Below are 18,521 nucleotides of genomic sequence, written 5' to 3'. Positions count from 1 at the left end.
TGCTATGGTATATATTATAGTTGCTTCATAATATTAGCTCCCTATTAGGATTTTCTGTGTCTGATATTGAAGTTCCAAGATTTAATGGATGACAATACAGTAATTCAAAGTAATATTGTACATTCAATATTGTGTAAGTTTATTTTCTCTCTGGGCATTAATGTGTTTAAGTAGTCATCTTTCTAAAGTTTTGCATCTAGTATTGTAACAAACATAATTTTTGTCATAAATATTTTATTGGGTGCTTAAAAATGAATTCCTAATAAAGAAATATAGTATATTCACATAATAGGATATTATGTTCAAACAGATGAAAACTGACTACATAGAGTAATTTGGTTGAATGTTAGCAATATTATATTGAATGAAAAGATTATGTCCAAAAAGATTTCATAAAATGATACCTTAGGGTTTTTATTAGTAAGGAACAAACAACTAAAAGTAAATACTCATCTTAGAAGCACATAAAAATAAAATTCAAAACAGTAAAAGCAAGAGAATGATAAACCTAGGCTTAAAGGAAAAAAATAAGGAGGAGAAGTTTTTTGGAGAAGAAATAGATACAAGTTACTGTCAGTTTTCTAGTTATTGTGTTCTCAAGTGTTATACATAAATATATAAGTACAAAAGTGGGCCATGCATGGACCAATGATGAGAGTATCTAATGAACCAAGGATTATGATTAATCAAATTCACGTACCTGAGATTAATTAAAGACAAAGGTGTGCAAGAATTGGACATTTGTACATACTTATTTAAAAAAAATTTTAGCATATGACTTAGACAGTTGCTCTTGTGCTCAAACATGTTAACATTTTGATGTCTAATGTAAAGATTTTAGCTTTAAAAATGCCCATTAGCAGAACTATGGTATTATATTTAGCAACTATTATGATGCCATTTGTTAGTTTTATATAGGTATCATGTTATAGTAAATCTCATGTATTCTTATTTGTGAAACTTTGCTTCCTCTATATAGAAGTTTCACAACTTGCACTTGACTAGTTAGTGAGAGTGTCAATTATGTTAACGAAACCTAAAGGGTTGATTTTTATATCTCCCTGTTGTGTAAGTTTACTTGCCCTTCTGTATTCATTTTTTGGTAATGTTTCATTGCAGATATGTAAATATTTTGTGCAGTCTTAACTTTTGCAATGATAATGTTAAATTAGATGAAATCCTGTTTCAAATAGGTTTTATCAGCAGTTCTAAGTGCATAGTTCCTGATCTGGTTTAATACTGCAGAGCCTTTTAAGTTAAGCATTTTGAGAGCAGCTTCTGCCTTTCTTTTTCTTGTGGCAGCGTGTTGCTAAAGCGCTTTTAGAAATCCTAGTACATCAACAGGGCTTTCCCTTTATTTTCTTACATTGCTCTAGTTTTTGTTTGTTTGTTTGTTTGTTTTTTAACCAAAGCATTTTGCTCAGATTCATTTAATGCATGCAAGTATTCAAACATGAGTATCCATTTCTCACCAGTTGGTATGGTAGTAGCACTCAGCCCTCTTCTAGTTTCAGAATGTATGCTTTACTTGAGTGCCATTGATGCATGTTTGTCATTTGTTTATAGGTCCTATGCATAGTCAATTGGAATCCCTGAGCGACTCTTGGGCTCGCCTGAAACACAGCAGAGACTGGTTGTATAACTCCTCTTACTCCTTCGAGTCTGATTTTGACCTTACCAAATCTTTGGGAGTTCACACATTGATTGAAAATGTTGTAAGCTTTGTGAGTGGAGATGTGGGGAATGCCCCAGGTTTTAAAGAGCCAGAGGAAAGTATGTCTACAAGTCCTCAGGCCTCCATCATTGCAATGGAACAACAGCAGTTAAGGGCGGAAGTAAGTCTTTGATATTTACTCTTCATTAGAGACTCTGGAAACTTACTGAACCACTAAGTGTACACTTCTAGGAAAAACTTTTCTTCTTCTATTCCTACCTGTCCCTTTCATTCACCTGAGATTTTTCTTTTTTAAATAGTACTGGGGATTGAATATAGGGGCACTGTATTCCTAAACTATTTCGCAGCCTTTTTTATTATTTATTTTAAGATAGACTCTTGTGAAGTTGCTGAGGCTGGCCTCAACCTTGTTATTCTTGTACCTCAGCCTCCCAATTGATGGGATTATAAGTGTACCCCACCATGCCCAATGTCTCATCTGAGCCTTTTGACATCCTTTCTTAACTTAAAAACAAAAACAAAAACAAAACCCAAAACCAATATTTTCTTTGAATTGGACAAAAGTGCATTTTTTTTAAGTTGTCATTTCCTAGAATAAGATACGGTAATCATAAGTCTTCACTGGTCTCCTAGAAATAGGGTTAAATTGGCTGGTGACCATAGGGACCTGCTACTCATAGCTTCCATTTTTGACCCATTTGTTCCCATTTAAACTAGACCTCTAGTTTATATTAGAACCCCATAATAATTGTTACAGGCAAAATCCACTGGTAACTGGTAAAATTATTGAGGAAAATTTGAAGGAGACACAGAATGTTTGCATAGATACAAAAATTATCCCCTCACACAAATATTTATTAATTTTTGTGGTTTTGACTGACCACAGATTCTTGATATTCCTTCCTCAACTAGATAGAGATTAATTCCCCCAACCCCATGCTCGAGGGTGGGCTGGACTTAGTGACTTTTTTCTAACAAAAAGTGTGGGAAGAGAAACAAGTAACTTTATATTGCAGAAACCTGGAAGATATTTCCTTAACTAAGTAATCAAGATTAACATCTCCAAGCTTGATGTGGTGGCACACACCTGTAATCCCTGCAACTCAGGAGGCTGAGGCAAAAGGATTACAAACTTGAGGCCAGTCTCAGCTACTTAGTGAGGGTCACCTACCTTTAAGCAACTTAGTGAGAACCTATCTCAAAATAAAAATAAAAAGGTCTGGGAATGTGGCTCAGTGGTAGAGGACCCCTGGGTTCAATCCATCCCCTCTCCAAATATTATTAACAGGAGAAATAGGTCTTATTGCTATCATGTACCCTTAATATAAAATGAGAACATTTTAACTCTATGGTTTTCTTACCTCAAATCCCTAACAGTAGTCTAATCATGAATGAAAAATAAGGGAAAGCTAAATTTAGGGTCATCCTATAAGATACAGGAACAGTACTTCCAAAATGTCAAGTTCATGAAAAATAAGGAGAAAAAACTGTGGGGAAAAAAGAGTGTCACAGACTAATGGAATCTTAAGAGGACATGACAACCAAGTGTAATGTGGTATTCAGATTGGATTCTGGAAAAGAAAAGTGGCATTAGGGGAATGAAGTCTAAATAAAGTCTGTACTTTAATTAATAGTATTATACCAATATTAATTTTGAGCTTTTGACAAATGTACCAAAGTTATATAGAGTATTAGAAATAGGGAAGCAAGGGGAAGGATATACAGGAATTCCGTGTACCATCCTTACAACTCTTTTGCAAATCTAGAAGTTATTTCAAAATAGAGTTTTAAATTTTCTTTTAAGACGTGGAATAGGCTGATTGATTACTGTGGTCGATAGTCCAGTACAGTGTAGGAAAGATCAAGGCAGAAGTTCAAGAGAACCACAGAGAAATCATTCAGAAACACTTCTAATTCTTGAGTTGAGGAAATAGTCATTCTGATTAACCTTGTTATTATCTACTTTACCTATTCTAATAATACTACCTTAAAGTTTTGAAACCTGGGTTTAATCCTTGCACCAAAATAACCAACCAACTACCCAAATCTACTACTCTTCCTCTTATACCTTATAGTCTCTTTTATACTGAAGTGTGTTTATAGAGATTTTAGAGATATCTTAATTTAAAGAAAAGCCAGCAATAATAAATGGAATAATAATAATAAATAATTATTATTCCTGGGAAATGTCAGACTTTTCTTTGTGCTAAATAATATGTTGTCAATGACAAACAATTTTTTTTATGTCTGAATTCAAGAAAGATCTCTAAAATATATTCTTTTCCTCAAGCTTCGTTTGGAGGCACTTCACCAGATCCTTGTTCTGTTGTCTGGGATGGAGGAAAAAGGTAGCATCTCACTGGTAGGAAGCAGGTCGAATTCAGGCTTTCAGTCGTCCACACTGCTCACATCTGTGAGATTACAGTTTCTAGCAGGGTGTTTTGGTTTAGGCACTGTTGGACACACAGGAGCCAAAGGAGAAAGTGGCCGCTTGCATCACTATCAGGTAGGTGACCCTTTAACAGTGTATTCAAATTTTAATTATCTTTTTATAAAGCCAATTTAATAATGTGAAACTTTGTGGTGTTTATAATTGAGATTTTAAAAATATCTTTTAAATTTTTAAAATATCCCATTGGTTTAAGTAGTGTATTTGGGATTAAGTGAGCCATATTACTGTTGTACTTTCGGGTTCTTTCCTGGTTCAGTTTCATTAATCTTTTATTTTTTATTTTTTATTAGTTGTTCAAAACATTACATAGCTCTTGACATATCATATTTCATACATTTGATTCAAGTGGGTTATGAACAACTAGATGTAAGTTGAGATAGAAGTTAGAGTTTGGGAAGATGGGTTTCTTTTTTTCTTTTTAATATTTATTTTTTAGTTTTCGGCGGACACAACATCTTTATTTGTATGTGGTGCTGAGGATCGAACCCGGGCCGCACGCATGCCAGGCGAGCGTGCTACCGCTTGAGCCACATCCCCAGCCCAAGGGAAGATGGGTTTCAGTAGTTTACATTTTAGGTCTGATTATTTTACCTAGTTTCTCTGATTCCTTTTATAGTTTTTAAAAATGTAATCTTTATGTCATATTTAGAGGGGAAACTACTTTATGGGAAAGGAGAAGGATTATACAGAATCAAGAATTAGCAAGCACTGCCAGGTATAGTGGTGCATGCCTGTAATTCCAGTGACTCAGGCAACTGAGCCAAGAGGATTGCAAGTTTGAGGCTAGTCTCAGCAACTTAGAAAGGCTCTAAGTGAAAAATAAAAAGGGCTGGAGTTGTGGCTCAGTGGTTAAGTGCCCTTGGATTCAATCCCTGGTACCCTTTCCCCATCAAGAAAAAAGAATTAGCAAGCATTTAAAATTTGATTTAGGGCCAGGGTTGTGATTTAGCTCAGTGGTAGAGCCCTTGCCTTGCAGGCATGGGAACACTGGGTTCAATCCTCAGCATCACATAAAAATAAATAACTAAAATAAAGATATTGTGTCCATCTACAACTAAAAAAAAATTTTAAATTCAAATTATTATAAATCTTTCATATCCTGAAAGTACTTAAAACCACTATAGGGGGGCTGGGGTTGTGGCGCAGTGATAGAGCGCTTGCCTAGCATGTGTGAGGCACTGGGATCCATCCCAGCATCACATTAAAAACTAAATAGGGCTGGGGTTGTGGCTTAGTGGTAGAGCACCTGCCCTGCATGTGCACAGCCATAGGTTTTGATCCTTAGCACCACATAAAAATACATAAAATAAAGGTAGTTTATTGGACACATCCAACTATAATTAAAAAATAAATATTTTTAAAAAACTAAATAAGCAAAATAAAGGTATACACAATGGAATATTACTCAGCATTAAAAGAGAATAAAATTATGGCATTTGCAGGTAAATGGATGGAACTGGATAATATAATGCTGAGTGAAGTAAGCCAATCCCCAAAAACCAAATGCCGAACGTTTTCTCTGATATAAGAATGCTGATTCACAATGAGGATGGGAGGGGAGCATGGAAGGAATAGACAAACTCTAGATAGGGCAAAGAGGAGGGAGGGGAAGGGAGGGGGCATGGGAGTAGGAAAGATGGTGGAATGAGATGGACATCATTACCCTAAGTACACATATGAAGACATGAATGGTGTAACTCTATGTTGTGTACAACCAGAGATATGAAAAATTGTGCTCTAATGTGTAATATGAATCGAAATACTTTCTGCTGTCGTATGTAATAAATGAGAATAAATTAAAAAGAAAACCACTATAGGGCCCTGGAATAGACCTGGAATAAACATTATTACTTCTTGATGCAAAAAGGTATTATTGTGAGTATAAAACATGAATCTTTATATGTAATTCAGGATGGGATCAGAGCAGCTAAGAGAAATATTCAAATTGAAATCCAGGTGGCTGTGCATAAGATTTATCAACAGTTGTCTGCTACCCTGGAGAGAGCCTTGCAAGCAAATAAGCATCACATTGGTAAGTTAAATATAAGATGCAAGAATGCATTTTGGCCTGAGGTATGATAGGTAGTTATGGTCTATATTTTATGTTTACTATTAGTAGGCTGACATTAAAAAATAAATATTTAAAAATGTAATGGTATTTTATATTAGTATTTACATTTTGGAAAAAAATCATTTTAATAAATGCTTTGTTTACTTCAAAGGAGATTCTTAACTATCTCTCTCTCATTCTTTTTTAGAAGCCCAACAGCGTCTCCTTTTAGTTACAGTATTTGCCTTGAGCGTTCATTATCAACCTGTGGATGTTTCTTTGGCAATTTCCACTGGTCTGCTAAATGTATTATCACAGTTATGTGGCACAGACACCATGTTAGGACAACCCTTGCAGTTATTGCCAAAGACAGGTGTTTCCCAGCTTAGCACAGCTTTGAAAGTGGCCAGTACAAGGTTGCTCCAAATTCTAGCCATCACTACAGGGTAAGTACTAAAATTTCTTGGTAGTATTATGTGGAGCCTTGTCTTTCCACATTTTTCACAATGTTTGCCATTCTGTGTTCTTACCACTTATTTTTTTATTTCTTGTAGGACCTATGCTGATAAACTAAGCCCCAAAGTAGTTCAATCCTTGTTGGATCTACTTTGTAGTCAGTTGAAGAATTTGTTGTCCCAAACTGGTGTACTACTTATGGCCTCTTTTGGAGAAGGGGAAGGAGAAGAGGGTGAAGAAGAAGAAGAAAAAAAGGTTGATTCCAGTGGAGAAACCGAGAAGAAAGATTTCAGAGGTATCATAAGCCTTTTTCTCTGTCATTACTTAACAAATATTAATTGAATCTTCTTTGTACTCATGTGATAAGAATGTAGACTTCCTTCCATTGTAGGTTATGAAAAGACTTTTATTTATTCATTTATAAACCCCTTTTCTCTCCAAGTATGTATGTTTTAGATGAGCTTCTGATTGAACCTCCTTAGAGTCTATTCACTCTGCTGTTGCAACCTACTGCCCTTACACTAGGTTTAGCCATTCCTTGGCTGTCCAGGCTCAGAATCTAGATTTTTAGTGACCAGTTTCCCCCAGGTTAAGTATTGCCTAGTGAGAGATGGTGTGGGATTGGGGGTGGGAGGAGGTAGACTCAGATATTTTCTTATCCTTTGACCCTAACACACTCTTTTTCACCATAGTCCTACCCCAAATGGTTCCTTGGAATTAGGGGTTAGATATTGGGTGCTGGGTTAAAATCAGAGATTGTTTTCCCCCCTAGCTTCTCTATTCTCCAATCACTAACAGAATTCTTCAACATATTTGATTGCTGACATATTATTTACTCACAGTTTCATAGCAAACACTATTTTAGAAGAACTTATAGATGACATACATCATTTATATAACTAAAGGAATAAAGGTCAAAAATTGTCATTTATTAAAAAATGATTGTAAATCTACCATGACTCATTACCATAACAACTCTGGGAGTGCTTAAAATTCTTTTTTTTTTTTTTTTTTTTTTTTGGGGTTTCAAACTGTACTGGAGATTGAACCCAGGGTCTCAAACATGCTAGGAAGAGCTCTACTATGGAGCTATAGCCCCAGCCCTTATTTTATTTTGAGATATTTTAAGATCCCCTGACTGGCTGTGAACTTGTGATCCTCCCTCCTCAGCCTCCTGAGTACCTAGGATTATAGGTATGTGTCACTATTCCTGGCTTTTTTAAGTCCTTTCTAGATTAGGTGGATAGACAGAGGGAAGCAGCCAGTTAGTTAACCATTCTCTTCCCCAGTTCTATCAATTGTCAAATAAGATTAATTATCTCTCTGAAAATTGCTGTGAGGATTCAAGAACCTAATACATGTAAAGCAGTGTCTGGGACATTGTGAAAGCTCAGTGGATATTAATTTTAATATTGGAATATGATAATAAATAATATTAGAAATTAAATAGAAATGCTATTTAAATCATTAATATTGTTGTTGATTTATGGGCAGATAGAAAGAGGAAATACCCTTGGGTTGCAAAATGATAAAGCCTTAGCTCTGACCTCGTGGACTTTCCAGGGTACAGAGGGAGGCAAGCTTGTAAACAGGTAATTATAGTGTATTACAAGATATTCAAAAGAAATATTTAAATTTCAGAAGTCAGAATGTAGGAGGATATTAAAGGTTAAGGACCAGTTTTTCAGTTTCAAAGGCTAAACCATGGCAAGCTCCTTTTTTCTGTTGATATATAGTTATAGTCCTTACACAAAGAGCTATGAGAAAGTGAAAGCAAGGTTTTCCTGCCACCACCTGCTTTCCTGAGATCCAGTGAAGGAGAAAGGGTTGTTAAGGTAACAGGTTCTATTTTATTGCTGAGTAATATTCCATTGTGTATATATACCACATTTTCTTCATCCATTCATGTACTGAAGGGCATCTAGGTTGGTTCCACAGTTTAGCTATTGTGAATTGTGCTGCAATAAACATCATTACCCTAAGTACATGTATGAAGACACAAATGGTATGAATATACTTTGTATACAACTAGATATATGAAAAGTTGTGTTCTACATGTGTAATATGAATTGTAATACATTCTGTTGTCATATATAACAAATTTGAATAGAAAATTTAAAAAATAATTTTAAAAAACAGGTTCTCACCAGTCTGTGCCGAGTCCTGCACAAGAAAGAAGATATGCAGTTACTTAGCCTATAAAGCCTACATAAAACTGGATCCTTCGATGTCCAGTAAAGAGAGAAACAGTTCTTTTGTGACTGAATCTTACTGTGTGTGACAAGAGTTCGTGTCCCTTTCTCTCAGTTATCCTAGCCAGAAGGCCATTGGATCCTTTCGTATTTATGGAGACAACTAGGTATAAGACTGGCTTTAGTCAGCAGGGGCTAGGCATTCAGAGGCGGGCTGCCCAGATATTAATAAACTCCAATCTTTCTAAATAAAATAATTAAAAGGAAGGTATAGCCTTCATTTAAAATGTAGTATTGACACTGAAACACAAACTATATCATCAGATTTTATTGACCAGCTTTATATTTAAGGTCTCCAGGCTTATGTTTTATTCCAGAAATACTTTCTGGCAGTAGGAGGTAGAATGCAGACTTCATAAAGGGATTTACCCAGGGCCCTCTGCTGAGAGAGAAGTCTTCATAAAAGAGGTAGCTTTTTAACTGGATCTTGAGGGAATGTATAGGGACAAGCTTGGAGTGAGATATGTGGATAACTGGGGCAGGTTAATACTTTTATATTTTTCAAACTAATACAAAAAAAATATTCACTTAACATTTGGGTAAAGAAGAGGCAGGGTTCTATTTGGAGGAAATATAGAGAAGAGTTTGTGGGGGTTTTTTCCCTGTAATTATCCTCAGCACTTTATTCCTGTCATAGCCTTGCATACCTACCTCAGCAAAACAAAATTTCTTCTATTAGTTGGATGCATCTTCCCATGAGAGTAGTTTACTTATCTTCTGTTATCACCATAGCATGCCCCTTGGCAGGAGTCTATCTCCATGACAAGTGACTTGTCAGTGAGTTCTTTAATTCAGCATGTCAGAATCTTCCTGAAAGTTTTATATATATATATACAAAGCATATTATACATACCATATGTATATAAGTGATATTTTATATATATTCTTATCTTCAAATTGTTTTAATTTTCCATGTTTTATTATCCCTTGGAGATGGCCATTCTGGCACACTTTTGATTCTATCTCTGTATGAGACTTTGACAGTCTGAGAAAGTGTGAAAGGTGTGTATGATAAGAAAATGTGGTGTGATACAGGAAGGGAAGATAGTTTTCTGTGGCTTCAAAGTGACAAAAGAGAGACTTGCGCTGATGCCATGGAGAAACTGAGAAGATTGGTTGTTTAAGGCAAGATTGTGTGAAAGGTCTTATACATAGAGTTTGCTTTTAGGCAAAGTAGACTAAGGCTTAGGGATGTGTTTCTTTGTAGAATTTCAGAACAGAAAATCTTTTTTTAAAGATGTGATAATTTAGTTGGGGAAGGAAAGCAAGGGTTTTTTAGAAAGTGTAATTAAAATTGTGAACTTCCTTCCTAATACACACACACACACACACACTTTTTCATACAAATTCACAGATCATTTTTCTCAAAATTCCATCTAGCAGAATTCTAGATTTGGATAGGGAGCCATCATTTTTTAGAGTACCACATTTTAAAAAATGGGAAAACAAGTATGTATACACATTGTAGCATGCTCATTCTTTTTGTACACAGATGTAAAAAATATTTCATTTGGCTTTTTTTGTTTTTAAACTTATCTTTATTCTAGTCTTTAAATTTTCAAAAATCATTAGCTTACTGAAAACCTAGATTATGAATCAGATTTGTGCATAGTGCAATACAAATACAAGCTCTGTTAGATATCACTAGTTCCTGTTAACTTTTGGTTATGATGTAAACTTGTTTCTTCATTTTCAGCTGCTCTTAGGAAACAACATGCAGCTGAACTCCATCTAGGGGATTTCTTAGTTTTTCTTCGAAGAGTTGTGTCTTCAAAAGCAATTCAATCAAAAATGGCTTCCCCAAAGTGGACAGAGGTGCTTCTAAATATAGCATCTCAGAAGTGTTCTTCAGGTATGTGCCCCTGGCCTCTATTTTAGAATATTTTTATATATCACATGTATTTTATTAAGAGAATACCAGATTTTAACAACATTGGACATTCAACCTTGATTTCAGAGCTTTTCTTTCTCATTTGATTGAAAGAAAGCTCCAGTTACAAGTATAAAAAATGATAGAAAATGAATAATAAAAAGTGGCACTGGAGGGGCCTGAGGTTGTGGCTCAGTGGCAGAGCGCTTGCCTAGCACATGCGAGGCCCTTGGTTCGATCCTTAGCACCACATAAAAATAAATAAATCAAGTGAAAGTATTGTGTCCATCTGCAATTAAAAAGTAAATAAATATTTTTTTAAAGGTGGCACCTGAGAAAATTGTGGATTTAATCTAGAAAGCTAATTTTATTTGTGCAGATGGTAATATATTCTAAAAATAAGTGATGAACATACCGTTTAATATATAATTTGGTATAGGTTCTGATCTCATTTTTTGTATCTGTCCATTTTCTCTTATCATGATGTGATTTCACTTACCTTGATTATACCTATGAATGTTTGATATCTATGATAGTTCTATACAATAAGTTTAATTACTAGTTCTTAGTCTAAAGTCTGGTCTATGTACATAGATTATTGACATGCCTTTCCTAATCTGATTTGTTTTTTAATTGTGATAAATATGCATAATATAAAATTTACCATTTTGACTATTTAAATGTACAATTCAGTGACATTAAGTATCTTAGCAATTTTTTACAACCATCACCACTCTTCATTTCCAGAACTTTTTCATTATCTTTAGTGTTTTAAATATGCTAAAACATAACATAACATAATGATGGTCCACAATATGTGTTATTTTACATGTTTATATTCTCACCATAGATTTTCTTAATTAGTATAACTTACAACAGTTTTTTTTCCTTTAGTAAGATGAAGTTTATATTGTAAAATCCTAAAACATAAAACTCATATATTTATTTATTTTAAACTGGTTTTATTATAGTTTAGTGAATTGTTTAAAGTACATATTTATGCATCAGTATTCCATCTCTACTTTGGCTATCTTTAGAAAAGTATAAACTGCTTACTCTCCATTAATTCTAGCAATCTCTTTGAAACAGTCAAGGCATGAACCTAGGGAGAGGCAATGGGAGGGTACAAATAAACAAAAACTTTAGAGATTCACAGACATGTTTAAAATTCTGCCTCTACTTGGAAATTTATTACATTATCTGATCCTATTTCCTCATCAGTAAAATGAGACTACAGGTCAGGGTCCATGAGGATTAATGGAGTAAAAGTGTGTGAAATACATAGTATAGTGCCTGGCATGAGTGGTTATTACAGTGCTTTTCGTGTGTGTGTGTGTGTGTGTGTGTGTGTGTGTAAACATGATATTTATATGCATTAATGGGTACAATATGGGTTCAGAATTCATGTGATGACAGGTTTAAGTGAAGTTCATTCCACTTATAAATGCTTACCTGTCTCAGGGATTTTTTCCAAGGAGATCATTTTAACTTTGAATTTAAGTCACATTGATAATAAGCAAACATCTTTTTTTCCTCTAGGTATTCCTCTAGTTGGTAACTTAAGAACAAGGCTCCTTGCACTTCATGTTCTCGAAGCTGTGCTACCAGCTTGTGAATCTGGAGTAGAAGATGACCAAATGGCTCAGGTTTCTATTTTTAAAGTTAATAGAAAATATTTTACATGTTTGCAACATTATTCACTTCAAATCTAAACTTATATACAGCCTTTCTAGTTATAAATGTGTCGTTTATTCAGTAGCATAACTTTCACTTTTAACATTGCTTTCTCTGTTATTTCACTTTTAAGGAAGAGAAAGAGAAATTATGAAGTGTGACAAGTAGAGGGATTAGGAATAACTTTAATATCAAAAGGAAAGGACAGTCTGTAGAGTGTTTTACTAGGTTGGGCCTTTAGAGAGAGAAATGTGTGAGGTTGTATAGCTTTATCAGAGGTCCGTATATAATAAGGCAACATAAAGCCTATGTAACCTACTTTCTAGTGTGTCAGTGATCTTTCTAAAAGTATATATTTAACTTATAACCACAAAAAATAGCTGCTAGACATTGATATAATCAAACTAGACATGACTTAATATTATAGTTACATCTTTTCTAAAAATACTTAAAATTACTCTTAGTAAATTTCATTATCTTTTTTTCTTCAATAAAACAGGTAGTTGAGCGCCTGTTTTCCCTTCTATCGGATTGTATGTGGGAGACTCCCATTGCTCAGGCCAAACATGCTATTCAGATAAAGGAAAAAGAACAAGAAATAAAATCACAGGTAAGTGATTCTTTCGAAAAGTTATTTTTAGACAGCACAGGGAATATCCTGTCACCTATCTGTGACGCAGAGTCTTCTATGGGACCTTGCTCTATTGGTTATTCCATTTTTCTCTTTCTCTATTCTGTCTCCTTCTCTACAAGTGGAGAAGGAGACAGAATGGAGAATGGAGAAAGAGACAGAATTGCTTTTTATCTCTTCAACCTAACTGTTTATATTGCAACCGTATGCTGAAATTAAACGACAATGATAAGGTTAATTGCTAGAATACATGTAAAGTTGTTCCTTAGTATTCATGGGAAGTTGGCTTTAGGATCCTCCAAAGATGCCAAAATCAGTTGATACTCAAGTACGGTATCAACTTTATCCTTGAAATACATGGTATTTGCAAATAGCCTGCGCATATCCTCCTGATTCTTTAAATCATCTCTAGATTATTTCTAATACCTATTACTATGTAAATGCTATGTAAATAGTTATTATGTTGTAATTTTTAGGGAATGATAACAAGGAAAAAAGTCTGTCCATGTTCAATATAGTTTTTCTTTAAAAACAAATTTCAGTCTGTGGTTGGTTGAAACTGTGAATACAGAATATGGAATATAGAGGACCTATTGTATGCTTCTTTATCCCCATTTTACTTGAGCTCTGGAAACTGTTGTTTCCAAAGCACTGCTTTTTTGGAATCTGTACATATCTTCCACCAATTCTTGGTTCCCTCTGAAAGTAACTATTCTTTTTTTTTTTTTTAAAGAGAGAGTGGAGGGAGGGAGGGAGGGAGGGAGGGAGAGAGAGAGAGAGAGAGAGAGAGAGAGAGAGAGAGAATTTTTTTTAATATTTATTTTTTAGTTTTCGGCAGACACAACATCTTTGTTTGTATGTGGTGCTGAGGATCGAACCTGGGCTGCACGCATGCCAGGCGAGCGCGCTACCGCTTGAGCCACATCCCCAGCCCCTGAAAGTAACTATTCTTTGGTGGCACTTTGACCTTGCCTTTATACCAAAACGTTGGTGTTCCTCAGAATTTAATTTCTTAGCTTTTCCACCAGTCTTGTTCATACTCATGACCATTTTCACCTTCATGCATTGCTTTCCAAATTTAAATGCTAGCCTAATGTCTCCCCCAAAATTCCGCCCCCCCTTTTTTTTCCTGTCCCAATTTTTTGTGATGGTACTATTATTCACCTAGTTTTCCAAACCCATATTCCTGGTAGTTCTAGATTCTCCTAATGTCCCCACCCATGTAGGCTGCACTGATTTTACCTCATAAATAGCTATTGATTCCACATAACTAAGTCTTTCTCTTAGTTTTCATTATTTCATAGTTTTTCTGCTTTTTTTTTTCTACTTCAATTCAGTGGCCTCTTAGTCTCCCTTATTGTGGTTCTTGTATTTAATCTGAATTTTGGTGTATCCTGAGGCCTAGTCCTATGATCTCTTCTATTTCTCAACTACACTCTCATTTCTTTTTTTTTTTTTTAAACATTTTTTTTTTTTTTAGTTGTAGTTGGACACAGTACCTTTATTTTTTATTTTTATGTGGTGCTGAGAATCAAACCTAGTGCCTCATACATGGTAGTCAAGTGCTCTACCACTGATCTATGACCCCAGCCCTTGTTTCTTTTTCCATATGCAAAGAAAACTTATTTGGACCCGTATGCCATTGATTCTCAAATTTTTAATTCCAGTTCTGGCACTCGCCCTGAATTCTAGACTTATATAGCAACTTATATTAGTCTCACTTCTTGAATAATAGTCTAGTAGTCATCTCATACCCAGTATGTAAGAGTTGTTATTCTTAGTTCTGTAATATCCTGTGCCTTCCCTAGGTTCCCTCATCTTGTAGTTAGTTGCTTAATTAAAAAACCCTAGTAGTCATCCTTGATTCCTCAATTCATATAATCTTCAGGGTCTTCTATTGGCTCCCCTTTAAAATATAGCTTGAGGGGCTGGAGATGTGGCTCAAGCGGTAGCGCGCTCCCCTGGCATGCGTGCGGCCCGGGTTCGATCCTCAGCACCACATACAGACAAAGATGTTGTGTCCGCCAAATACTAAAAAATAAATATTAAAATTCTCTCCCTCTTTCTCACTCTCTCTCACTCTTTCTTTAAAAAAAATAAAAATAAAAATAAAAAAATAAAATATAGCTTGAACTTGCCTATCTCCTTACCTTTTCTGTCATTATCCTATTTCAAGGTTCTGAGATTTCTGGCCTAGATCATACAATATAGCCTCCTAACTGGTCTGCCTGCTTCCATTGTTTCTCTCTATAGTCCATTCTTCACACAGGATCCAAAATAATTTTTTAAAATTGCAAATCAGAGCATATTGCTCCTCTGTTTAAAACACTCCAGTGATTTCTCACTATTCTTAGCATAAAATCTAAAACTTCTTGTCTTTTCCATTTGCTAAATGGAACTCTGAATAACTTTTTCTTCTTCCTTTTTCATGAACACACAAAACTTGTTCCTTTGTTGGGGCTTTAAACTAGATATGTCCTCTAGATATGATTCAGAAACGTCATACAGTTTTCAACTATAATTATTACTTCTTCAGAGAATCCTTTCCTAATCAATATAGCATAGTTGTCACACATTACTTGTTTTAATTTCAATGTAGAACTTAGTACCTATTTTTTTTCCTTTTCTGATTTGTTTTTTTCTCCCTCTTCTAAGGTATAAATTCTATGAGAGCAGAAATTTTTGTCTGTTATCTTATTATATACTGCAAATATAGAGGATCTAATAGGGTGACCAGCAAAGAGTAGACACTTAATAAATGATTATTGAATGAATTTAGGCCCTCTCTATTTCTTACCTGAACTGTTGCAGCAATTCCCTGATTGTTCTCTTTGCCTTCCTTATATACACCCCTGGTAAAATGATATTGATAAAGTGCTCATCTGATCACAGATCCCTATGTAAGTCATTTGTGCTAGTTCAAACTTAATGTGACTTATAGGGCCTTTCATGATTTTGTTTCTTCTCTTTGTGTGCTTGTTTTCTGTCATTCTTATACTCTGAACATTCCATTCTGCTTGCAATGACTTTAAATCATTGAATTCTATGACACCTCCATGCCTTGGCACATGCTATGTACACTGCCTGAAGAGCCTTTTTCTTCTTTGGTTATCTGCTTCATGCCTTTTTTTATGGTATTGGGGATTGAACCCTGGGTGCTTTACCACCAAGTTACATTCCTAGCCCTATTTAATTTTTATTGTGAAACAGGGTCTTTGGGGCTGTTGTGGCTCAGTGGTTGAACGCTCGCCTAGCATTTTGCGGGGCGCTGGGTTCGATCCTCAGCACCACATAAAAAGTAATTAAGTAAAATAAAATTACTGTGTCCAACTACAACTAAAAACATAAAAAAATGAAGTTAAAAAGAAAAAACAGGGTCTTGCTAAGTTGCTTAAGGCCTCACTAAATTGCAGAGGCAGCTTTGAACCTGAATGTCTGGGATTACAGGCATGTGATATCATACCCAGCATTTAATGTGTTTTCATCATTCAGGAGTCAACTCAGAAGACACTCTCTTTTGAATGCTTACGTTTCCTTCTGAAGCGTGGTTAGATACTTATACATGTATGTTTCTACTATACCTATCATGTAACTTCTGTTATTTTCTTACTGCAATACTTACATCATTTGTCTCTCTGTCCCCTAATGGAACAATAACCTCTTGATTGGCAGGAACATGTCCTTACACAGTATCTTAGATAATAAATATTTGTGGCTTAAAAGAGTCATAGAATATAATAGAGATCTGGTTTACTTCAAAATACTGAACCAGCTTCCTTTCTTGTAGAAGCAAGGAGAATTGGAGGAAGAAGATGAGAATCTTCCCATACAAGAAGTATCTTTTGATCCAGAGAAAGCCCAGTGTTGCATAGTGGAGAATGGACAGATTTTAACTCATGGCAGTGGAGGAAAAGGATATGGCTTGGCATCAACTGGAGTAACTTCTGGATGCTATCAGTGGAAGGTACATAGAATTTTAAGCATTTGTTAGCGTTTTGTTTTTTGGTCCCTTTTCCCCAAGATGTTAAAAAGAAAAAAAAATATGTGGAAGGACTTTCAAATCATTTTGTAAACGATGTTCTATCAATATGTAAGTTGTTATCATAAATGGAAACCAGAAGTGGTTGGACTTATCATTTTGAAATTCTTTAGGTAACTTACCTTTCACAACAAATTAGTACCTCATCTGCTGTTTCATGTAGTGTGTAACTCCATAGCCACCCAGGCACTAGAATTTGTTTTTTTCCACTCCTTCTCTTTATTTTTCCCAAATAATGCTCTAACTCTATTATTTTGAGGGTTGTTCTAGTAATCTCGCTGCTACCACTATATTAAAGGTCCCCAAGACCACCCTCATATTTAGATATTCACTAGGAGAATTCATAAGATTTAGCATATAGTTGTTCTCATAATTGAGATTTAATATAATGATGTAGTAAGGATATGTAACCTTATGATAAGGGAAGAAAAAGACAGGTACAGTATGGAAGAATCATGTGCTGGCTTTTTTATGTTCTGTCCCTCCCATAAGCACAGTGTTTCCCCAGCAACAAAAATGCAGCAAGCAACATGTATGTGTTGTTTCAAAGGAATCCCCATTAGAGACTCAGAGCCCAAGGTTTTTCTGAGGACTGGTTATATTTGTCATATTTTACCTGATGTACCAAAATTCCAGACTCCGAAAAGGAAAGCTGGTGTTCAGGGTAAACCACATTGTTTTTTTTTTCAAATGCTCTAGGCCCATGAGCAACCTTTTCATTTATTTATTTATTTATTTATTTTTAAATATATTTTTAGGCGTTGATGGACCTTTATTTTATTCATTTATTTATATGTGGTACTGAGAATCGAACCCAGGGCCTTACACATGCTAGGCAAGCATTCTACCACTGAGCCACAACTCCCGTCCAACCTTTTCATTTACAAAAGTTTCGTATCAGTGTAGGAAACTATTTACAGTTGATTTCACAGATACTAGCCAAGGATTGCTATTGCAGTCAGGCCTTTTTATTTTTTATTTTTTTCTTTTTATTTATACAGAATAGTAGAATGTATTTTAGCAGAATATACATACATAAAGTATAACATATAATATTAGGTTCCCACTCTTGTGGTCATACATGATGTGGAGTTACACCGGGTAGTGTATACAAATATGAGACTAGGAAAGTTATGACCAATTAATTCTGTCTTTCCTATTCCCCTCCCCCATTCCCTTCCTTTTGTTAACCTTTGTGTAGTCTAATCTATTTCTATTATTCCCCTCCCCAACTTCCCTTGTTTTGGGTTAGCATCCACAAATCAGAAAGAACATTTGGCCTTTTTGCAGGGGGAGGGGGGGATCAGTTTATTTCACTTAGCATGATATTCTCTAGTTCCATCCATTTAACGCCAAATGCCATAATTTCATTTTTCTTTATGGCCGAGTAATATTCCATTGTGTATATATACCACATTTTCT

The 18,521-nt window shown here is 35.0% G+C and overlaps 1 protein-coding gene across 5 annotated transcripts in view; it reads left to right on the top strand.

Annotated features, from left to right (window-relative positions):
- The window catches only part of Herc1 (HECT and RLD domain containing E3 ubiquitin protein ligase family member 1), a 185,032-nt gene that overhangs the window by 103,598 nt on the left and 62,913 nt on the right, over nucleotides 1–18,521 (top strand). For all 5 annotated transcript variants that reach the window (XM_076850910.2, XM_076850909.2, XM_076850908.2 and 2 more), the window contains exons 26-34: nucleotides 1,567–1,835; nucleotides 3,966–4,181; nucleotides 6,039–6,159; nucleotides 6,386–6,623; nucleotides 6,732–6,928; nucleotides 10,582–10,737; nucleotides 12,295–12,401; nucleotides 12,929–13,039; nucleotides 16,848–17,024. In XM_076850910.2, the coding sequence (XP_076707025.1) occupies nucleotides 1,567–1,835; nucleotides 3,966–4,181; nucleotides 6,039–6,159; nucleotides 6,386–6,623; nucleotides 6,732–6,928; nucleotides 10,582–10,737; nucleotides 12,295–12,401; nucleotides 12,929–13,039; nucleotides 16,848–17,024 (1,592 nt within the window). The remainder of the gene's footprint in view (nucleotides 1–1,566; nucleotides 1,836–3,965; nucleotides 4,182–6,038; nucleotides 6,160–6,385; nucleotides 6,624–6,731; nucleotides 6,929–10,581; nucleotides 10,738–12,294; nucleotides 12,402–12,928; nucleotides 13,040–16,847; nucleotides 17,025–18,521) is intronic.

This window comes from Callospermophilus lateralis, chromosome 3 (assembly GCF_048772815.1).
Source record: "Callospermophilus lateralis isolate mCalLat2 chromosome 3, mCalLat2.hap1, whole genome shotgun sequence".
NCBI lineage: Eukaryota > Metazoa > Chordata > Mammalia > Rodentia > Sciuridae > Callospermophilus > Callospermophilus lateralis.
This window is presented reverse-complemented; position numbering and strand designations above follow the sequence as displayed.